This window comes from Panthera tigris, chromosome X, assembly GCF_018350195.1.
Source record: "Panthera tigris isolate Pti1 chromosome X, P.tigris_Pti1_mat1.1, whole genome shotgun sequence".
NCBI classification, from domain to species: domain Eukaryota; kingdom Metazoa; phylum Chordata; class Mammalia; order Carnivora; family Felidae; genus Panthera; species Panthera tigris.
The window spans coordinates 41,258,221-41,282,620 of NC_056677.1; the positions used below are offsets into that span (position 1 = coordinate 41,258,221).

General features: G+C 45.0%; 1 protein-coding gene across 2 annotated transcripts in view; it reads right to left on the reverse strand.

Annotated features, from left to right (window-relative positions):
- Positions 1–22,650, reverse strand: part of SYN1 (synapsin I) — a 51,120-nt gene extending 28,470 nt beyond the window's left edge. For both annotated transcript variants that reach the window (XM_042974094.1, XM_042974095.1), the window contains exons 1-5: positions 22,144–22,650; positions 11,386–11,443; positions 11,192–11,283; positions 8,911–9,067; positions 8,646–8,735 (exon numbers count right to left, since the gene is read on the reverse strand). In XM_042974094.1, the coding sequence (XP_042830028.1) occupies positions 8,646–8,735; positions 8,911–9,067; positions 11,192–11,283; positions 11,386–11,443; positions 22,144–22,520 (774 nt within the window). In that variant the 5' untranslated portion in view covers positions 22,521–22,650. The remainder of the gene's footprint in view (positions 1–8,645; positions 8,736–8,910; positions 9,068–11,191; positions 11,284–11,385; positions 11,444–22,143) is intronic.
- Positions 22,651–24,400: the final 1,750 nt, after the last annotated feature.

Below are 24,400 nucleotides of genomic sequence, written 5' to 3' on the forward strand. Positions count from 1 at the left end.
GAACTGAAAGAAAAAAAAAAAAACAAAATGAACACTTCAGGGGCCTGGGGAACACCTTCAAACATATAAAATCACACTTAATGGGAGTCCCAAAAGGAGACAGTAGAAAGAAAAGTGCAATAAAGAATATTAAAAGGAATAATGGCTGAAAAACTCCCACATTTAAGGGAAAATACTAACCTACATATCCAAGAAATTCACTGAACTTCAAGTAGGATAGAATCATAGAGATCTACATCTAGACACATCATAAACAAACTTACGAAAGCCAAAGACAAAGAGGGAATCTTGAAAGTAGTAAGAGGGAAGCGACCCATCCCATACAGGTGACCCTCAGTAAGATCAGCAGCTGATTTCTCATCAGAAACCTTGGAAACCAGAAGGTGGTGGGACAACATATGCAAAGCACCGAAAGAAAAAGACCATCATGTAAGGATTCTATGTTGTCCCAAACAACAGTTCAAAAATGAAGGAGAAATGAAGACATTTGCAGATAAACAAAAAGTGAGATCGTTCATTACTAGGACACTTCTATAGGAAACACTAAGAGGGTCCTTCAGGTTGCAGTGAAATGTCACTAAGCAGTAACTTGAATCCAAATGAAATAAAGAGCACCTGTAAAGGTAAGTACATAGGTAAATACAAAAGACAGTGTGAATGCATGCTTTGTTTGTAACACTTAACATCCATCTAATTTAAAAGACAACTGCGGCAAGCAATAATTGTAAGTCTGTATTTGTGGACACATGATGTGTAAAGATGTAATTTATGTTAGCACAATGGAAGAGAGACTAAACTTATTTAAAAATTTTTTTTTAATGTTTATTTATTTTTGAGAGAGACAGAGCGTGAGTGGGGGAGGGGCAGAGAGAGAGGGAGACACAGAAGGGAGAAGCAGGCTCCAGGCTCTGAGCTGTCAGCACAGAGCCCGACCCAGGGCTCGAACCCACCAACCGTGAGATCATGACCTGAGCCGAAGTCGGATGCTTAACCGACTGAGCCACCCAGGCACCCCGAGACTAAACCTATAAAGAGGAAACTTTTAAAATATTTTTTATTAAAAAAATTTTTAATGTTTATTTTTTAGAAAAAGTGTGAGTGGGGGAAAGGGAGAGGGAGAGAGAGAGAGAGAGAGAGAGAGACAGACAGAATCCGAAGCAGGCTCCAGGCTCTGAGCTGTCAGCACAGAGCCTGACGCAGGGCTCAAACTCATGAACCATGAGATCAGGACCTGAGCTGAAGGAGGACGTTTAACCAACTGAGCCACCCAGGTGCCCTTTCAATGCTTCACTTTAAATGATGGAGAAAACAGCTAGACAGAGAATCAACAAAGAAAGAGAAGGTCCAACTAGACCTAATGGACATCTAAAGAACACTCCACCCTACAACAGCAGAATACACGTTCTTCTCAAGTGCACAAAACCAGAAAACAAGTCTCAATAAATGTAAAAGTACTGAATCATACAAAGTATGTTCTCTGACCACAACTGAATGAAATTAGAAACTATTAACAGAAAAAAAAATATTGGGGAATTCCACAAACAGGTGGAAAGTAAACTGTTCCTAAATAACCAATGGGTCAAGGAAGAAATCACTGGGGGAATTAGAAGAGACTTTGAGATGAATGAGAAAAACACAATGTATCAAAAGTTAAGGTATGCGGCCAAAGTGATGCTTATAGGGAATGTCATAGCTTTTTAAATGTTTGTTTGTTTGTTTATTTATTTATTTAGAGAGAGAGAGAGAGAGAGAGCAGGGGAGGGGTACAGAGAGAGGGAGAGAAAATGCCAAGCAGCCTCCACTCTGTCAGCGCAGAGCCCAACATGGGGCTCAAACCCCTGAAACATGAGATCATGACCTGAGCCAAAATCAAGAGTCAGACACTTAACCATCTGAGCCACCCAGGCCTCCCAAGGGAATTTCATAGTTCTAAATGTGTGTATTTAAAAAGAAGAGAGATAGCAAATCAATAACCCATTCTTCTATCTTCAGAAATTAGATAAATTAAGCCCAGAGCAAGAAGAAGGAAACAAGTAATAAAGATTAATACTTATTCTTGTCAAGCTATTCTAAAAAATAGAAGAAGAGTGAAAGCTTCCAAATTCATTCTATGAGGCCAGCATTACCCTGATACCAAAACCAGGCAAAGACACAATAAACTACAGAACTATAGGCCAGTATCTCTGATGAACATAGATGCAAAAATTCTCAACAAAATATTAGCAAACCGAATCTAGCAATACATTAAAAAACTCATTTACCACAATCAAGTGGGATTTATTCCAGGGATGCAAGGGTAATTCAATATTCACAAATCAATGTGATACATCACATCAACAAGAGAAAGGATAAAAACCATACGATCATCTCAATGGATGAAAAGCATTTGACCGAGTACAACATCCATTCGTGATAACAAGTCTCAGCAAAGTAGGTTTAGAGGGAACATGCCTCAACATAATAAAGGCCATCTATGAAAAACCTACACCTCACATCATACTCAATGGGGAAAAACTGAGAGCTTTTCCTCTAAGATCAGGAACAAGACAAGAATGTCCACTCTCACCACTTTTATTTAACATAGTACTGGAAGTGCTAGCCACAGTAATCAGACAAAAAAAAAAAAAAAAAAAGGCATCCAAATTAGTAAGGAAGAAGTAAAAATTTCACTGTTTGCAGATGACATGATACTATACAGAAAAAAACCTTCAAGACTCCACCAATAAAACTACTAGAACTGATAGCTGAATCCAGTAAAGTCACAGGATACAAAATTAATACATAGAAATCTGTTGCATTTCTTTTTTTTTTAAATTTTTTAATTTTTTATTTAAAAAAAATTTTTTTTAACGTTTATTTATTTTTGAGACAGAGAGAGACCGAGCATGAACGGGGGAGGGTCAGAGAGAGGGAGACACAGAATGTGAAACAGGCTCCAGGCTCTGAGCTGTCAGCACAGAGCCCGACGCGGGGCTCGAACTCACGGACCGTGAGATCATGACCTGAGCCGAAGTCAGCCGCTTAACCGACTGAGCCACCCAGGCGCCCCAAAATCTGTTGCATTTCTACACACTAACAATGAAGTAGCAGAAAGAGAAATTAAGAAATTAAGAGAGGTGCCCGGGTGGCTCAGGTGGTTAAGCGTCTGACTTTGGCTCAGGTCATGATCTCCAGTTTGTGATTTGAACCACGCGTCAGGGCTCACTGCTATCAGAGCACTGTCAGTGCGGAGTCCACATCGGATCCTCTGTCTCCCTCTCTCTCTGCCCCTCCCCTGTATGCTCTCTCTTCTCTTCTCTCCCTCTCTCTCTCAAAAATAAACATTGAAAAAAGAAATTAAGAGAGATTAATAATCCAATTTATAATTGCATCAAAAATAATAAAATACCCAGGAATAAACTTACCCAAGGAAGTGAAAGACCTACACTCTGAAAACTATAAAACACTGATGAAAGAAATTGAAAATGACACAAGCAAATGGAAAGATATTCTGTGCTCATAGGTTGGGAGAACCGATATTGTGAAAATGTCCATACTACCCAAAGCAATCTACAGATTTAATGTAATCCCTATCAAAATACCAACAGCATTCTCCACAGAATTAGAACAAATAATCCCAAATTTGTATGGAACCACAAAAGACCCCAAATAGCCAAAGCGGCTTTGAAAAAGAAGAACAAAACTGGAAAAATCACAATCTCAGATTTAAAGATACACTACAAAGCTGTAGTAATGAAAACAGTATGGTCCTGGCACAAAAATAGACACATAGGTTAATGGGACAGAATAGAGGCCAGAAATAAACCCATGCTTACATGATGAATTAATCTGTGAGAAAGGAGGCAAGAATATACAACAGGGAAAAGACAATTTCTTTTTTTTTTAATTTTTTTTTTAACGTTTATTTATTTTTGAGACAGAGAGAGACAGAGCATGAACAGGTGAGGAGCAGAGAGAGAGGGAGACACAGAATCTGAAACAGGCTCCAGGCTCTGAGCTGTCAGCACAGAGCCCGACTCGGGGCTCAAACTCACGGACCGTGAGATCATGACCTGAGCCGAAGTCGGACGCTTAACCAACCGAGCCACCCAGGCGCCCCAAAGACAATTTCTTCAACAAACGGTGCTGGCCAAACTGGACAGCTATATGCAAAAGAATGAAACTGGACCACTTTTTTAGACCATGTACAAAAATAAACCCAGAATGGATTAAAGACCTAAATGTGAGACCTGAAACCATAAAATTCCTAGAAGCAAACATTGGCAATAATTCCTTTGACATCAGCCATAGAAAAAATTTTCTAGATATGTCTCCTTGGGCAAGAGAAACAAAAGCAAAATTAAACTATTGGGACTACACCAAAATAAAAAGCTTTTGCATAGCAAAAGGAACCACCAATTAAACAAATAAGCAACCTACTGAATGGGAGAAGATATTTGCAAGTGAGTAGGGGTTAATCTGATAAGGGGTTTATGTCCAAAATATGTAAAGAACTTATACAACTCAACACCAAAAAGCCCACAAATAATCCAATTAAAAGTCGGCAGAGGACCTGAATAGACATTTTTCCAAAGAAGACATCCAGATGGCCAACAGACACATGAAAAGATGCTCAACATTACTAATCATCAGGGAAGTGCAAATTAAAACCAGAATGAGGTATCACCCTACACCTGTCAGATGGCTAAAATCAAAAACACAAGAAATAACAATTGTTGGCAAGGATACGGAGAGAAAGAAACCCTCAAGCACTGTCGGTGGGAATGCAAATTGATGCAGCCACTGTTGAAAACAGTATGGAGGCTCTTCAAAAAATTAAAAGTAGAATTATCATGTGATCCAGTAATTCCATTACTGGGTATTTACCCAAAGAAAATGAAAACGCTAATTCAAAAAGATATACGCATCCCTATGTTTATTGTAGCATTATTTACACTACCAAGATATAGAAGCAACCCAAGCGCCCATCGACTGATGAATGGATAAAGATGTGGGATATATACACAATGGAATACTACTTGGCCATAGAAAATAATGAAATCTTGCCATTGGCAACAACATGGATGGAGCTAGAGAGTATCATGCCAAGTGAAATAAGTCAGAGAAAGACAAATACCATATGATTTCACTCATATGTGGGATTTAAAAAACAAAACAAAGAATAAAAGAGACAAAAAGACCTAGACTCTTTTTGATTTTTTTTAAGTTTATTTATTTTGAGAGAGAAAGCAGGGGAGGGCCAGAGAGAGAGGGTGAGAGAGAGAATCCCAAGCAGGCTCCGCGCTGCCAGCGTGGAGCCCCATGTGGGGCTTGAACCCACCAGCGGTGAGAGCATGACCTGAGCCCAAACCAAGAGTTGGGTGTTCGACCGACTGAGCCACCCAGGTGCTCCTAAAAAACCCCCTTAGGCTCTTAAATATACAGAACAAACTGGTAAGTTGCCAGAGGGGAGGTGGGTGGGGGAATGGGTAAAATGGGTAAAGGGGATTAAGAGTACACTTATCTTGATGAGTACTGAGAAAGGTATAGAATTGTTGAATCATTATATTGTACACCTGAAACTAATATAACATTATGTTAATTATACTTCAATAAAAAATAAATAATAAAGATTACAGTGGAAATAAGTTGAAATAGAGAATAGAAAAACCATACAGAAACCAAAATCTGATTCTTTGAAAAGATCAACAAAACTGACAAACCTTTAGATTAAGAAGGACAAGAGAGAAAACTATTAAATAAGGAATGAGGGGCGCCTCCTGGGTAGCTCAGCTGGTTAAGTATCCAACTCTGGATGTCGGCTCAGGGCATGATCTCATGGTTCGTGGGATTGAGCCCCACATCATGCTCTGTGCTGACAGTGTGGAGCCTGCTTGGGATTCTCTCTCTCCCTCTCTCTCTCTCTCTGCCCCTCCCCACTCCTCAAAATAACTAAATAAACTTAAAAAAAATAAGGAATGAAAGAGGGACATAACTACTAACCTTACAGAAATGAAAATAATTTGAAGAGAGTACTATGAATAATTATATGCCAACAAATTAGAAAATCTAGATGAAGAGGACAAATTCCTAGAAAGGCACAAACTACCAAAACTAAAGAGGAACTGAAAAATCTGAATAATGCTATAAGAAATGAAGAGATTGAATGAGTAATAAAGAAACTGCCTACAAAGAAATGCCCAGGACTAGATGTCTTCACCGGTGCATTCTACAAATATTTAAAAAGAATTAACACCAATCTTTCACAGCTCTTCCCCAAAATAGAAGAGAAGGGAACACTGTCCATCTCATTCTGTGAGGCTACTATTACCCTGATGCCCAAACCAGACAAAGATGTCATAAGAAAACTACGGATCAATATCCTTTATGATTACAGATATCATAATTCTCAATAACATACTAACAAACTGAGTCCTAAAAAGGATTATACACCAGACCAAGTGAGATTTGGTCCAGGTATGCAAATGTGGCTCAACTTGCACGGAACTCTAGTCATGTAATACACCATATTCATAGAATAAAGGGGAAAAAAACCCTACATGATCATATCAATAAATAGAGAAAAGACATTTGAGAAAGTTCAACATCGTTTCATGATAAAAACACTCAACAAACTAAGAATAGGAGGGAACTTTGTCAACACTTAGGTAGCAGTTAATATATACCAGATGCACTGTTCTTTTTAAAAAATTTTTTAATGTTTATTTATTTTTGAGAGAGAGAGAGGGAGAGGGACAGAGTGTGAGCAGGGGAAGGGCAGAGAGAGAGGGAGACACAGAATCCGAAGCAGGCTTCAGCAGGCAGTGGGGTTTGAACTCCTGGACCACAAGATCATGACCTGAGCCGAAGTCGAGTGCTTAACCGACTGAGCCACCCAAGTGCCCCCAGATGCACTGTTCTAACGATTTTAATTCTCACGCCAACTCTGTGAGGCAGGAACTATTATTACCCACATTTTGCAGATGGGTAAACTGAGGCACAGAGCATTAAGTAATATTTCCTATGTTAGGAAGCTAGTAAGTTGTAGATCTAGGATTCCAATATAGAAATTCTGGCTAGACTCCATGCTCTCACCCACAGTCAGCTATCCTGTCTCTCAAAGAATGTGGAATAATAATAATGACAAACAAATTGAGTTTCCTGACAACTAATGATTTGATTTTCATCTGTAAGTAAACTTAATTCATAACACTGTTAACTTATATCAGTAACCATAATTTGTAATACCAATAAGAATTTTAAATAGTAAATCCAATGCTTATTTAGCCAAGTTGGTTATTTAACCAATGTTGGGTCAATATTGATATTTAACTGTAAATTTAATTCACAAAAGTGGTGATAATTATTTGCATAAGCAAACATAATTTATAATGCTGCTAAAAGTTTGCAAAATTCGTTGTAAAATTTGATGGCATCAGTAATGGTGATTCAATTTCTATGTGTGATGAAAATCTGATCCATAACTGTGGCACTCACAATTTATATTAGTAATTGTTACTTTAATATCAGTAAATATTCCTAATATAAACTGGAGTGTTAACCATATTAATGATGATTTCTATTAGAAACTATCAGATAGTTACTTGTAATTTCTATTAGTAATCTTAATGTGTAATATTGGCAATAATTTATAATAATATTTTACAACATACTAATGGTTTAATTTCTCACATGAAAATCTTAATTTGTAACACTGGTAATAAACTGTAATATTAGTTATAATATTTGATATTATTAATGATAATGTAATTTCTATGAAGTATAATATAATTCAAAACAGAGACTTACAATTTATATTAGAGCATAACTTCTAATATGACAATAATTTATAATAATAGTTATAATCTCTGATGACACAGTAATGATTATTCAATTTCCATTAAGAACTATAATTTGATTCATAACATTGGTACTCAGAATTTACATCAATAACAATAATTTGTAGTGAGTTGTAATATTAATGATTATATTTTATGATAATAGTAACCAACAATTCAATTGCTATTTGTAAACAATTTAAGTAGTAGTTTTTTAAATGTTTATTTATTTTTGAGAGAGAGGGAGAGAGACTGCATGTGAGCAGGGGAGGGGCAGAGAGTGAGGGAGACACAGAATCCGAAGCAGCCTCCAGGCCCCGAGCTGTCAGCACAGGGCCCAATGCGGGGCTCGAACTCACGAACCACAAACCGTGAGATCATGACCTGAGCCCAAGTGGGACACTTAACCGGCTGCGCCAACCAGGCACCCGGGTCTTTGTAAACAATTTAATTTGTAACAATGCCACTGATAATTTGATTGCCGCTCCTAATCTGGAACATTGGTCACATTTCTATCAGGAAGCACATTTGACAATATTAGTAACAATGACTTGCTTTCTATACGTAGTAGAATCTGATTCATTGCAGTAGATCTGTCCATTTACATTAGAAGTCAATGTTTAATACTGGCGATAAGAGATACTATAAGTAACAGGATCAATGATGTAAATAGCCCTTGTAAGCACATAAGTAAATTCGTGGTATTAATAAATCCTGTTGCGAAGCAACTTCACTCTCCACATGCACACACTGGCCGCACTGGCTGCCAGCACGCCTTTGGTAACATGACGCTTCTCCCTCCAGCCCATCCTACTCCCCCAGACTCACCATCTCCTTGTGATTGGGGTAGAAGGTCTGATCGATTAGAGGGAATTCCTCTGTCCCCAGTTTCTTGTGCAGTCGAACCATCTGGGCGAACTATGAGAGAGTCAGGAGAGATGGGTCAGCAAACCTTTCACCTGGACAGTCGCCAAGCTGGGATTCCAAGCTTCCCAACTTTCTCAGCACCCCCAGCGCATGGTGGTTTTGAGCTCCTGCGTGCACGCATGCATGAGGCAGTCCCTCTGCCAGTAGCACCCTATCTGTCACTTACCACCCAGGGCTTGTCACAGAAGTTGTAGACAGAATGCAAAGAGTTAACGCTGGGGATTCCAGCGTACTGCAGCCCAATGACCAAACTGCGGTAGTCTCCGTTCCGAGCCATGCTGAAGGCGTGCTGGCGGATCAGCACAAAGTCCGGCTTCAGAGACCTGGGGTGGCAGGGGTAGAAGTGTCCAGGGTACCCCCAAGAGCTCCCCATCACCCTCAGAACAAAAACCAACTTTCTAAATCTCCACAGCTCCTAGAAATGGCAAGGAAAAGTGCCTTCTCACCCCAGCACACATGCACAAGCTGTTTTCTCTGGCACAGGCACCCTTTCTGCCCTTTCCCCATCTGGCGACCCCCCGTTAAGCCTTTCCTACCTGCTCCTCTCCTTGCCAAGGTCACCTAGCAGCCTACCCACTCAGCTCTGACAGCTCCCTGGTCACAATCTCTCAGACTATTAGCTGTCTTCAAAGGATGCTGCCCAGAATAAATTCCAGCCTCAGGGCCCCTACACTGGCTGTTCCCTCTGCCTGAAACATTTCCCCGCTAGATACGCCCACATAGCTCTCCTTCACCTCCTTTGGGTCTTTCCTCAAATGTCTCTCACAATATTGGTCTGCCTTATCCAAATTGCAGAGCCCCTCTGTCATCCAACAATCCCTTTGCTGCTATATATTTTTTCTTAGCACCTTTACATTTTCTTTTATTTTCATGTTTGTTTATTTTTAAGAGAGAGCATGCGCGCGCAAGCAGGGAAGGGGCAGAGAGAGGGGGACAGAGGATCCAAAGCCGTCAGCATAGATGCGGGCCTAGAGCTTGCGAACTGCAAGATTGTGAGCTGAGCTGGAGTTGGAAGCTCAACCGACTGAGCCACCAGGTGCTCCCCACCTTTACGTTTTCTTGTTTATTGTACGTATCCCACAGTCGAATATAAGCTTCCTGAGGGCAGAGGGTTTCGGGGGGGGGGGGCTTTTTTTGGGATCTGTACATGCTCAAGGAATATTTGCTGATTTAGGGGCACCTGGGTGGCTCAGTTGGTTAAGTGTCCGATTTCAGCTCACGTCATGATCTCACAGTTTGTGGGTTTGAGCCCCACCTCGGGCTCTCTGCTATCGGCACAGAACCTTCTTCTGATCCCCTCTCTCCCTAACTCGCATGCTCTCTCTCCCTCTCTCAAAACTAAATAAACCTCAAGAAAGAAAGAGAAATATTTGCTGATTTAATAACTAAAACATTTGGCTTGTGGTCTGCTAGGATCCTTGGCTCTGCAGAAGAGAAGTTATCTTCCCACATGCTGTACCTAATTTTTTTAATTGACATATAACATTGTATAAGTTTAAGGCATAAAACAGGTTTCACACACACACACACACACACACTGTATATATATATATATATATATATATATATATATATATACACACACACACACATATATGTTTATTTATATATTTATGTTTATTTTTGAGAGACAGAGACAGAACACAAGCAGGGAAGGGCAGAAAGAGAGAGGGGGGAGACACAGAATCCGAAGCAGGCTCCATGCTCCAAGCTGTCAGCACAGAGCCTGATGCGGGGCTCGAACCCACCAGCTGTGAGATCATGACCTGAACTGGAGTTGGACGTTCAACCAACTGAGCCACCCAGGTGCCCCAACACGCTTATATATTGTAATATGGTTGCCATTGTAGGGCTATTTAGCACTTCCATCATGTCACACAATTATCATTTCCTTTTTGTGGTGGGAATAATTAAGATCTAGTTTCTTAGTAACTTTGATAATTTTGATACAGTATTGTTATCTTTATTCACTGTACTGTGCACTATATCGCCAGGGCTTAATTATCTACCAGTTGCAAGTTTCTAGCCTTAAAAAGCTCTCCTATTCTACCCCCACTCAGCCTCTGGTAACCACTACTTTACTCCCTGTTTTTAAGAGTTTGGCTTTTTTAGATTACACAGACAACAGGTAATCATACAGTATTTGTCTTTCTCTGTCTGATTAATCTCACTTAGCATAATGCCCCCGAGGTCCATTCATGTTGTTGAAATGGCAAGATTTCCTTCTTTCTCATGGGTAAGTAATATTTCATAGTATATGCAGACCACATCTTCTTTATCCATTCATTCACTAATGGGCACTTAAGTTGTTTCCGTATCTTGGCTACTGTAATATAGCTAAGTTCTTGCTCACAGAAAAATGGGTGGGGAGGTGGGGGCTTCTCCCTCAGCTCTAAGGGAGTTCTTATTCTTCTCCCATAACTCCAAATTAACCTTTCTATACTTACCGCACAACCTTCACCCCATTCCGAAGAACTTCCATGTCCACAGAGAATCCACCATTGGCGTGAGCCACGAGGTTGAGATCAGAGAATTCAGCCTAGGAAAGAGAAAAAAAATGGTGATTCAGCCACGTCACATGAAAATGACCATCCAGTTTTCAATCTACAGCTGACCCCCAGCTCCATCCGCCCCAACTAACCTGTTCTACTTTAATGTCAATTTCTCCATGGATCTTTTTCCCTTTGAAGTATTTTGCCCTGGAGAGGAAAAGCAGAGCACATCCGTCAGTCTCAGGAAGACAAAACCCAGGCCAGTCCTTTGACCCTTTTACCCCTCCAGTGCTACTAGAGAAACCATAACGTGCTTCACGATTGTTGAAACACTTTGAAAAGCTCAACAGCGCTTTATGAACGATAAAGCGTGTGGTAATCCTCACGGAGGTATGTCGGTGTCAAAGAACGAGGCGAACTGTAAAAATAAGTCCTTAAACTGCAAGTGGCAGGCAGGCCCTCCTCAGAGTATGGTCTGCTCATCACATCGCTACCGTAAGTGTTTTTGAGAAAAGTTTTGCAAAACGAGGAGTGCTTTGTAAGCTGTAACACACTTGGAACTTGCACGGAGGTTCGTAAATGGCAAAAAAAAAACCCTTAGAGAATGCATAATACATGAAGTGTGCCGGGCTATGTCTCAGCGCCTGTGTCTGCTCGTGTGGCCTGAAGCGTCTCTCTGCTCTCTGGCCCTTTCCTGCGGAGGGGCACATTTGCCACGTGTGGCTGTGTGCTATGAGGGACGCAACGGTGGGGGGCAGCTATACAGAAAAGGAGGAGCAGATTGAGGGTGCAGGCTGGCGGTGGTTCTAAGAAGCCAGAGCCAGCAATGATGGGGGTGGGGAGGGATGCAGCTGAGGACAAGGGGAAGCCATAGGAGGGAAGAGGGGTAGGAGCAGCAGTAGAGGGATCATGAACTGCCATGTCACTGTCCCTGGGCCCAACCTCAGCTGTGCTTGATTTCCAGTGGCGTCCTCGCCCAGGCCCAGGATTCCTGCTTGACAGGCTTCTCTGCCCATGGAAGCTCATCTCCAGTCATACAAGACGGATGAGGAAAGGAGCCACTTTCGGGGTTACCTATGTGCACACATTCAGGGTCTCTGACACACGCACAGCACAAGCAGGCCCTAGTGACTTCACTGACATACCCCAAAGACCCCAAGCATGGCCGTTTTCTCCTCTCCCTCTCCCTCCCTCCCAACCTCTCTCTCCCTCTGTCTCTCTCTCGCACACACACGCACGCACACACACTCCATTACTGACACTGTCCCCTCGCAAGTGTTGGAAGAGAATTTCTCTGAGACCTGCACATTTTTCATTTATAAAATAATGATGAGCGTAGACTATATCACTGTCTTTCAAACTTTGTTTTGACCATAAGCATAGTGAATACTGTGGCACTCTGCTCAGATCTCCTCTTCAGGGCCAATGCACCCTGGATGTCAGCTGCTAACAGCTTATGGCTATGTCCCGCTGAGAACTGGCTTCTGTCATAGTGAACTTGGCCTTGGCCAAGGTTACACCTACTTCAGGCAGCCCGTGTCTTATATCTGGTTTATGAGTGAGTACAAAGGCTGGCCTCTTTGCCTCAACAGAGGCTGACTCTGAAGGACCATCCCAGCCCCAGAGGTCCCCCTAGGATCAGCTGAGGCCTCTGACGCAGCTGTATTGTGTACCAGCTTCTCCTTCTGCCCAACCCTGCCTCCTCACAGGTATTGCTTCCAAAGGCACTCCCCAGTAAGCCTCCTGCATATAAATACCTGCCTCGAAATCTCTTTCCAGAGAACACAACCTAAGACTGTGGGCCAGAGATGTGAAACTACAGAAAGGACTCTGCAGCAGGTCTGGGCTGTGGTGCAAGCAGGATGCCACTTGAACCATATGATCGGGCGGATCCCATGATGCCAGAGGTGTCAGTAATGGGAAAAGATGCAGCGTGGGGTTTATTCTCATGAGTGTGGGCCCCTGGGCTTTGGGGGTAGCAGTGACTTTTACTGGTGGTGAACTGTAATGAGGTACCGGGGGAGGGGGATGTTATCAGTTGGCAAAATATCCCTGGTACTTGAGAGGTGCGAGGGAGATGGTAACCAGGCTGGGGTGACGATTTGCTAAACACCATTGATCGGCTGAAGAAAGATCTGACATGTTCAGGGTGAATAATCACTGATTCAAAGCACAATGTGAAAGCCCGAGGATCCCCTTGGCTACATTTAAAGGGACCCTAATCTTCTGCAACTAGAGGGCAGACAGAGGGGAAGACCAGGCTTTGGACATAATCTTAAGTGTAGCAGAACTTCAGAAAAGGTTGAATTCTCAGGCCCAGGACACCTCCTATACCACGTTCAGGGTCCTAATGGGACAAGAGTGAAGCCCTGAAACTTGAGGTGGGGCTATTTGGGAAGACGCATGTAACACCTTGAACTTATTGATTCACCTGAACCCACTGGGCCTGCAGAAGTAGCCCATTCCTCCTTGTTAGAATATAAACCTTCCTTCTACTTGAAGATAATACAGAGACCTCAAATGAAGCAGGTCCCTTATAAAACAAAGCTTGCCCTTTTCAGAATCTACCCCCTCCCCCTCTTAGCAACCAGATCAATAAGCAGGGTCAAGTCCTAGCACATCCGAATGGAGAAGTTCTAAGCTTGCAAAGGAAGGAAAGAAATAATACTTAGAGGCTGAAAAATCTGGCCAATATGTGTTGGCAGGAGTAAAAGTGCATGACACTGGGTCGTAAGGACAATGGACCAAAGAGGTGGAACATGAAGTTGGACAACTTAAAAGGACCACTGTGTCCTTAAAAGGACCGGCAAGGACTCTAGGAGATGCTGCTGATACACTGTTGGATGACTTGTGGAAGGCTGGAGAGAACAATGGTCCACACCAAGTGACGCAGAAATGCCAAATCTTCCATGGAGGATTGTGGAGGAAAGGATCAAAGGATTCAAAGAAGCAGACATGTTAGAGAAGATATACTATGTAAGTCTAGAAAACTCATCCACTGACTATGTTCTATGGGAGGGCCCAGAGGATATACCCAACTTAAAAAATCAATAAGGAATATGCTAGTGAGAGTAGCATGACCCATGCTGAGAAGCACGGTAGCGTTAAGGTAATAAATGAGGACCTGTCTCAGGTTCTGCTCACAGTGGGTCCGCTAGGTCCACAGGTCCATCCAGTGGTCACTTCTTCGCTTCACAAATGCATAATTAAAATGGACAGTCTTGGGGGCTCCTGGGTGGCTCATGTGGTTAAGCATCCACCTCTTTTGATATTGGCTCAGGTCATGATCTCACGGTTTGTGAAATCGAGCCCCACATCGGGCTCTGCACTGGCAGTGCGGAGCCTGCTTGGGATTCTCTGTCTCTCTCCCTCTCTTTGCCTGTCCCCCCTCTTTTCTCACTCTCTCTCTCTCTCTCCCCCAAAATAAGTAAACAAACATTAAAAAAAATAAAATAAAATGGACATGTCTGTAGTTGTTGGAACCCCTTCATGGGTTCCTTGGCTTGTGGGGTAAGAGTTATTGTGGTGGGGAAGTCCAAATGGATGCCTCTGAAACTACACACCCCTCCCCTGATCAAATCAGCAAACCAAAGATAATATTATATCTATCCTAAGGGTGATGGTGCAAACTAGTCCTAGTGCGGCAGGTGGCCACTGACTTAGTGAATGCACTCTTTTCTATTCTGATCAGAAAAGAGGATCAGAAACATTTCGCATTCACATGGGACTGACAGCAATATTTGTTTATGGCCTCGCCATAGGGCTCTGCTACCTTTCTCATCCTGCATCGTCATATAGTCCAGAGGGACTGGACCGTCTGGACATCCCACAGAATATCACACTGGACTACTCTATCAATTACATCATATTTATTTGGCAAGATGAGCAAGGCATGATTAGCACCCTGTCTTGCCAAGACACAGGCACTCCAGAGGGTAGGGGATAAACCCTACAAAGACCCAGGGGCCTGCCACCTTAGTAAAACTTTTAGGGACACAGTGGTCCAAGGCCTGCCAGGACAGCCCCTCCAAATGATGGGGCGAACATTGCATCTTGCACCTCCCACCATAAGGAAAAAAAGCACAACACTTAGTAGGTCTCTTCAGGTTCTAGAGGCAGCATATCCCACACCTGTAAATACTGCTCTGATTCATTTTTCAGATGCAGCATAAGGTTGCCTCCCTTGAATGGGGGCTGGAGCCGAAAGGGCTGTGCGGCAGGTCCAGGCTGAGGTGCCAGCAGTCCTTCCACTTAGGCCACATGATCTGGCAGATCCTACCATACTGGAGGTGTCGGTGGTGGGAAGAGATGCAGTGTGGAGCTTCTGGGAAGTTTGAGTGGGAGGCCCCTGGGGTTCTGGAGCAAGGCCATGCCATCTGCAGCACAGAATTACGTGACTTTTGAGAAACGATTCCGGGTGCGGTACTGGGCCCTGGTAGAGACAGAATGCTTGACTATGGGGTACCAGGTGATTATGCACCCAGGTGCTCATTAAGGGCTGGGTCTTGCCAGGCCCACCAAGTAATTAAGTCAGGTGGATCCAGCAGTTGGGATCAAGCTCAGGCAGGACTGAGCAGGTAATCTAGCGCCTCCCTCAGCTCACGAGGGAACCCCTTACGACCAGCTGATGAAGGAAGGAAGAAAAAGCCTAAGCTTGGTTCACGGGCGGACTGGCTTGGTATGTGGGGAGAAGCCCAAAACGGACAGCGGCTGTACTACAGCCCCACTCAAGAGTGGTCCTGAAAGACAGTGGCAGAGCTCCCAGTGGGCAGAGCTTTGGGCTGTGCGCCCGGTAGTCTACTTAACAGGGAAAGAGAAGTGGGCCAAGATTAGAATATATATTCGCTGATGGGCACTGGAGGATGGCTTGGCTGATCAGAGGCCTTGAAGGAAAAATATTAGAAGATCAGGACAAGGAGTATCAAGCCAAGTGAAATAAGTCCGTCAGAGAAAGACAAATATGTGATTTCACTCATACTGTGGAGTTTAGGAAACAAAACAAAGGAGCAGAGGGAAGAAAGGGGGGGGGGAGAGAGAGAGAGAGAGAGAGAGAGAGAGAGAGAGAGGCAAACCAAGAAACAGACTCTTAATTATAGAGAACAAACTGATGGTTATCAGAAGGGAGGTGGGTGGGGGGATGGGTGAAATAGGTGATGAGCACTGGGTGATGTATGGAAGTATTGAATCACTACGTTGTAGACCTGAAAGTAATTTAAATAAAAACTGAAAAAAAAAAGATCAGGACAAAGAAGTCTGGGACACAGAAACGTGGGTGGACACATGGGGGTGGACATGGGAGGGGGCAAAAAGTGAGGAGTGAAGATCTTTGCATTGTGTGTTAACACCCACCAGACGGCATCCACAATGGAAGTGGCACTGAACCACCAGGTAGACAGAATGAGTCAGCCAGATGATGTCAGCCAGCCTCTCAAATCAGCCACCGCAGTGCTAGCAGATGGGCACATGAATGAAGTAGCAACATTAGCAGAGATAGAGGCTATAAGTGGGGCCTACCGCGCTATTGCCGAGGGTCCAATCTTCCAGCAACAGAGACCACCACTGAGTCCCTGACATGGTGCCTTCCCTTAAGAAGACCAACTGGCCACATTGAGGCTAGCCGACTACTTCGGGCGCCTTCCACCCTGGAAAGACTAATGATTCATTTGGACTGGAATATTCTATATGTGGGTTTGCCTTTCCTGACGGCAGGACCATAGCCAGTATCCCTGTCCAAGGACTTACACAACGTTTGATTCACCAGTATGAGATCCCTCGTAACACTGCATCAAACCGAAGGGCACACTTTACAGCAAAAAAGGTGCCAAATGGGCCCATGACCGTGGAATCAACTAATGACGTTATATACCACACCACCTGGAAGGTGCTGGCCTAAAACAACTTGTTGCGGCCACTGCTAAGATCCTAGCTTGGAAATGATACCACGAAAGAATGGGGCACCATCCTCTAAAACACCCGAAATCGACAACCCATCGTTTGTGCTGTGTTCCCAATGGGTAGAATAGGCGGGTCCGGGAACTCAGAGGTGAAAGTAGGAGAGGCCCAGCTTACCATCAGTCCCAGTGATCCACTTTTGGAATGTGTGCTTCCTGTTCCCTCAAGGATCTGCAAGGTTAGAGGTCCTGGTTCTCCAAGGGGTAACATGCTACCAGGGGACACGGCAAGAATTCTATTACATTCTAAGCTATGGATGCCACCTGGACACTTCAGGTTTCACACGCCAAACGGATATGAAGAGGAATGTATCACTGTCTTCGCAGCGGTACATGACCTTGAACATCAGGAGGAGGTAGGGCTGCTATTGCACAGTGGGGGCAGGGAGGAATATGCATGGCACCCAGGTGATCCACTTAGGCATCTGTTGGTACTCCTTGTATGACTTTGATGGCAAATGAACAAGTACAGCAGCCACAGCCTTGGAAGGGCATGGGGACCAAGGGCTCAGGGATCCCTCGAGGATGAAGGGATGAATCACTCATCGGGTAAGCCACTGAGACCAAGAGGGGTGCTAGCTTGGGGTGAGGGGAACCTAGAATGTGTCGCAGAAGAAGGAGACCAATGCATATCATTTATTTATGCCACTTTTATCACGTGCAGCAGTGGGGGCTGTCGTTCATCCCACTAACCGTGTTCTTTCAAGCTTCCCCCAGGAAACAAGACCAATTACAGTCCTGTTCCCAGGCTGCAATGCTGTTCCCAGACAGGGTAAACTTACTCTAAGAAGCAAGTGAATCTGAGCAGTGCAAGGAGTAGACTCTGTGCTCCCCCCAGAACCTCACGCCTCCCACCTGCACCTTCAGGCCTACTCATCTCTCTCCAGGCTTCTGGGAATATGTGCTACTGATGGCCCCCAGTGCTGTCCCTCACTGGGAGTTGGCCTCCGCAGGAGGGATTTGCCTTCCCCATGATTATGCCTCCTTCCAGGGGGCAGCCTGTGGCTAATGGTTGACTGATGTAAGAATACAAAAGCCTGGATACCCCGCCCCAATTGGGGTAACTCTGAAGGGTCATTCTAGCTGCAGAGCTCCCCCAGAGGACTGGCTGAGGCTTCTGTTGTGGCTGCATCATCGCTCAACCTTTCCTTCTGCTAAATCCTGTTCCCTCACTCCTCCCCCGCAACAGGTGTTGTTCCCAAGAGCTCTCCCCAAGAAGACTGCACACAAACCTCAGAGTCTCAGGGCCTGCTTCCAGGGAAGTCTAAGAAAAGAAGCCACAGTAAGAGATATAGTTTATATAACCCACTATATACATAGATACACAATAACCTGACCTATATATGTAATTTATATTATATGACATCTGTAATATGTTATACAGCAAATATAGTATGGCTTATATAATATATAACATATAATATATTTCATATCACATACTATGTGTATATGTACCTAGAAAGTATATAAATATACATATATAATTGGAATGAAAGCTTTAGTAAATTACCTTTACTGTGTGCAATGGAGTCTGATATTTCCTACTCTATTCTATTTCATTTCATGAAGAAAAACATACATATATATATGTATTATATACTATAAACCTATTATATAGCAAATGTATTATATAGTATATGTCACATATAATATATGGTATACATTACTGATTATATTTCTTGGAGTAACAGTTACACTAAATAATAATAATTGTACTTACAATGTGTAACATATTCTTGTTATGTTCTATTTTCATTTACACTGATTCATGAAGAAAATGAAATGCTGGTCACAAGCCAACAGGTGAGCCACAGTTTGAAAAAACACTGAACCAAATTATCTCTAAAAAGAGGAGATGAGTCTCAACTCAGAGTTCGCAACTTTAAGCCACAGAGGATTTGAGACCCAGGAGAGAATGAGAGGGGTGAGGTTTGGTGGGAAAGTTGTCAGACTCTATCTAAGTGTACAATCCATTACAGACTTTGCACAACTCCTCCTTTATTCCAGGCTGGAGTGCGGATGGTACTCTCTATGCCTGCAGGTTGGTGATGCAGAGGTCTCTGTTTGCCACGTGGAGCCTGATGTACACGGGATCTTTGTCCATCCCATCCCATCTATAGAAGACACTAAATAAACATTTGCTAGATTGACTGGAAGAAAAGACTAGCGCAGCTGCTGGGGGTGTTCTGAGACACAGAAGGAGAAGGGAAGAACCTTTCACTGAATTCAGCAGGTGCTCAATGAATGCTTGTTGGAGTTGTGATTATGGAAAGGGGGAGGGTCTTGTCAGTATCCAGGAGACAATTGGTAAATGTTCAATTGGATGAAGGAAAACACGGCAAAGAACCTTCTTGGGAGTGTAGGAGTGGAGAAGGGAAGTCTAAAGGACGGTGGTTATCAATATACAGCAGGGGTCCCATTAAGGTTTGTTGACTTCAGTGGAGCAAAGTTAGCCAGGAAGATGGCTTCTGTGTGAGTGGGTGTTGGTGAAGGAATTAGAGCATGTGTTTAAGAACTGCTTTATGGATTGATGGAGCAAAGAGGATGTGGTTTTTTGAAAAGAATACAGTAAGAGATTAATAAATGCTTTTCGGATTAATTGGTTGGGGAAGAGCAGGTGGGAAGATGGCTACTAAGTGGGGGAAGGGACCTAGCCAGAATACAGTAGGTGCACATTATGAGCTTTCAGGATTGCCTAGTGTCAAAGGCAGGATGGAGATTGTTGAAGGGCGAATTGGGGCTACAAGGGGGGGAGGGAAAGAGGCACTGAATATAGGGTTCTTAGTATACAGTAAGTGCTCATTAAACAATTGTGGGCTTGAATGGACGAAAAGGCAAAAAGAATACAGCTGGTGGTTGGGGTTAGAAGGAAATGGCACTGAAGGAGAGTTCTTCCTGGTATATAGTAATGCTAAATGAATGCCTCCCACATTCTGACACATGGAAAGTATGCAATAAATATCTGTAGAATGAATAAATGGCTTTGAATAGAGGGAAAGGCTGCTGGGTAAAGGCTCCTGGGGTGGAGGGGTGATCTCAATAAATTTATATTGAAGTAGACCCCTGGAGAGAGAGCTCTTGAGACGGGGCAGCAACTTCCAGACTTGGAAAGGGGATGTTGAGAATGGCCCTTATACAGTAGGAACTCAATAAGTGTTTACTGGCTTAAATAGAAGAAAGACCCTTTGGGGGTATGGACTTGAGATTGGGAGAGGGAATCCTAGGGACCCCGAGGGGAGTGGGAAAAGAGTAATCCTTATAAACTGGGCTCTAGATTTATCAAAAGAAAGAACTCTAGCTAGAGGCTTTATGACTGGCACAGGTTCTACTAAGGGTAAGGAAGAGGTATCTACTCCCTCCACAAAACAGTAACTGCACATATGCTCACCAGATCCACTAAAAGAAAAAGATTCTGGGAAGAAGGTGTGAACATAGAGCACACAGATGGCACTCTATAAATGCTCACAGGAGCCATTGGAGGAAAAGGCACCTGGGGGAAGGTGATTAGAATCGAGCACCTGGCAGGGGATAAATAAATGCTCACTGGATCCATGAAAAGAAAAGGTCTTTGCGGGGGCGGGGGTTGGGATGGGCATACAATCATTGGATTCACTGGAGGAAAAGTCTTTTGTGGAAGGGAATGGGGATGCAGAAGATTGGTCCATGTAATGTTGATTCTCTATCCGTGATATAAAAGGCTTTTGGGGAGAGGGCACAGAATCAGGTACACAGTGGTGCTCCACAAATGCTCCAAGGAGTGATTAAAAAGAAAAGGTCTCTGGAAAGAGGATTGAAATGATGCATACAACAAGTGCTAGATACCTGATCACTGTATTAATGGGAGGTAAGCCTTTATGGAGAAGGTTGGGCCATGCAGAAGGTGTTCAACACATGCAGACTGAAGCCACTGGGGAAAGGGTTTGGGGATGGGGTAAACAGTAGGCACTCAATAAATGCTTGCTGAATATACTGGAGGAAAAAAGCTTTAGAGTAGGCTCACACAGCAGGCAGGTGATAAATGCTAGGTGGGTTCACCAAAGGAAAGGTCTTTGAAGTAGCCTGAGAATGGAGGCTAAATGAGGCACTCAATCAATGCCTTCTAGATCCATCGTAGGAAAAGGATTTAGGGGAGAGTCTGAAGATGAGTCACACACAGAAGGTTAAAAATGCTTAGGGGACTCATTTGAGCAAAATACGTTCGAGAAAGGGGTTTGGAGATAGGGCATACATCAGGCACTTAATAAATGCGTCCTAGATCCTTGGGAGAAATAAGCCCTTGGAGAGGGGGCTTGGAGTTGGGACACACAGAAGGCATTCAATAAAGGCTCACAGGGCCCATTAAAGGCAACACTTTTCGTGAGACCATGGGATGGGATACGCAGCAGGCAATCGATGTTCACTGAATAGCTTAAAAGGTCTTTGGGGAGAGGGCTGGGGTGGGGCACATACCACACTCTGGATACATGTTCACAAGACCTATTAGAGAGAAGTCCTTCAGGCAAGGTTTGAGGGGGACAAGACACATAGCAAGCTCTCAATGTACGTTCACAAAATTCATGGAAGTCAAAGGCTTTGGGGAAGCGCTCCCGATAAGGCACACTGCAGGTACTTGATAAATGCTCACAGGGTCCATTAAAGGACAAGACCTTTGGGGTGAGGGTTGGGGGGACAGGGAACATTTGGCTCTCGAATGCTCACAGGATATATTCAAGCCAAGGCTTTTGGGAAGGAGGTACACAGCAGGCGCCCGATAACTGCTCCCTGTATGGAGCGAGAAGGCCTGGGTGGGGGGCAAGGATGGGGCACACAGGAAGCGCCCAGCATAATAATTTAAAGGAAGAAGGTTTGGGCAAGGGGGCCAGATGTCTGGCACACAAGCGGCGCTTGATTAAGTGCTCATCGTGGAACGATCTGGGGACCCAGGCCCGCGGGAAGACGTCCGCAGCAGTGGCTTACCAGTCGGTGTGGGGCTCGTCGATGACCAGCAGCACCCTGGCGGCAGCGCCCCCACGACCTGCGCCCCCAGAGCCGCCGCCCACCTGCTCGCTGAAGGTGGCAGCCGCGGCCGCCGTGGTCTGCTTGACCGCGTTGGACAGCGACGAGAAGAAGCCACCACCCCCCGAAGACCCAGGGCTAGGGGCAGCCGGAGAGGCCACAGGGGCAGACACGGAGGCTCTCTCGGCAGTGGCAGTCGCGGAACCGGGTGTGGCTCCGGGGCTGGGGGCAGCAGGCGGCGGCGGGGGTGGCTGCGGGCGCTGCAGGTCTGTCATGTACCCATTTGGCAGATTGGCCATGAAGTTGCTGTCCGACAGGCGGCGCCGCAGGTAGTTCATGGCTGCGGCGCGGGGCAGGGGGTCCTAGGAGCAGTCTGGTCAGGAGCCGCGGGGGCGGACCGCGCGGGGCCCAGGAGCACAGCTGCGCTCTCAGGCACGACGCGACTCTTCGGTTGCCCGCTGCAGACTGAGGCAGCGCCGAGTCGCCGCCGCCGCAGCGCGGATGGTCGCGCCCGTACCCCCCTATCTCGCGCCCCGCATGGTGCTGTCCAGCTGGGCCAGCGGCGGCGCGGACGCGACCAAGGCGACCAGGAAGGGGAGTTTGTGAAGGAGCGGCGAGTGACGTCAGCGCGCCTTCAGTGCTGGGGCGGCGGTGGCGCGCGCCGGCAGGCGGGGGCGAAGGAGCTGTCCGTGGTGCTGAAGGCGGCAGTGCGCACGCGCCACGCCGCAACCTGTTTCCCCTCCCCCTCGTCCGAACGGGGATGCGCAATTTGGGGAGTGGGGGCGGGGTAGGTACTTGTTAGGAGGATTGGGGGTGAGTGGCCTGGCAAGACCCCCCACCCCGCCTCATTCTGGTCTTCGCACCCAGTCTCAGCCACACGCAGGATTCTCGGCAGATACTCAATTTCCAGTGTTGATGTTCACTACACAAGTCATGTTGGGGGGGGGGGGCGGTGAGGTGGGAATGGAAGAACACGCAGAGACTCAAAAGTAGAGAAATAACCTCACCGCGACGGGTGGGGGCCACACGCAGTACCTTGGAGGTGGGGGGGAGATTAACTTCCCATATCCATACAGGCTCAGCTAGGCAGGCAGAGGATGCGGGGGCGGCATCGACAGCATCAGATAGGCAGACTTGGACACTTGGGTGGGGTACACACCCTTGCAGGGGCCTGGAGGCACACAAGAATGACACAAACGTGGGGAAACATATGGACACACACAAAAGTAAAGAAACACACGGAGGCACGTACAGAGAACCCACCGATCTAGGTCTGTAGGCATACACAAGCCCAGGGTAACACACATGTGCATGCATGCATACATGCACGCATATCCGCCTATACACACAGTCACCACACTGACACACAGAGACCCAGAGAAATGCACACGAACATGCACACCCAGACAAATTACATACCCATAGATGATCGTGATAAACCTAGATCTGCCACACAGACACATCACCTGAAGCTCTAGCTCCCCACCCCGTGGCCCTACACACACACACACACACACTCAGTCTATATGTCCCCATCCCTCTGCCCTGGACAAGCCAAAAACCACCATAACCACCTGGTATCATCGGTGCCCATCGTCTCCCCTGGACCAGAGAACTTTCCACAGACTTTTCCTAGGGTATGCACACAGTAGGTGCCAAATAATGTTTGCCACATGAGCAAATGACCTTTATAGTCCAGGCAGAGGTGGGCTGTGGAAGCCATCCTGTCAGCTCCTGTAGGATCCTGACTACAGTGAAAGCACAAATCCATTTAAAAGCAATCATTTGTTGACAGCACCCAATGCTTAACTAAGGTATTGTCTCATCCAACCCTCACAACAATCCTGTGGGGTGGGAAACATTGCTACTTTACAGATGAAGGAATCCAAAACTCCAGTTCATTCCCAAAGGGCCATGTTGACTTTGTGATCCATGCATTTCTTAAATAGAATGTGCTAGAAAGAGGTGCCAGTGTGGCTGGAACAAAGTGAGCAAGGGAGTTTGTGGCAGGAGATGGCGTCAGACTGCTTAGCAGGGACCAGACTGAGCAGGTTCTTGTGGGCCGCAGGGAGTGATGGGGGTGGACCAAGTGAGGTGGAAGAAGATATGGTAAGAAATAGGCAGATTTGGAGTCTCTTCTGCCTGCAGGATTTTCAGTTGAATCATCCACCCGTTCTTCATTTGTTCATTCTTTATTCACTAAATCCTTGGCCTGTTT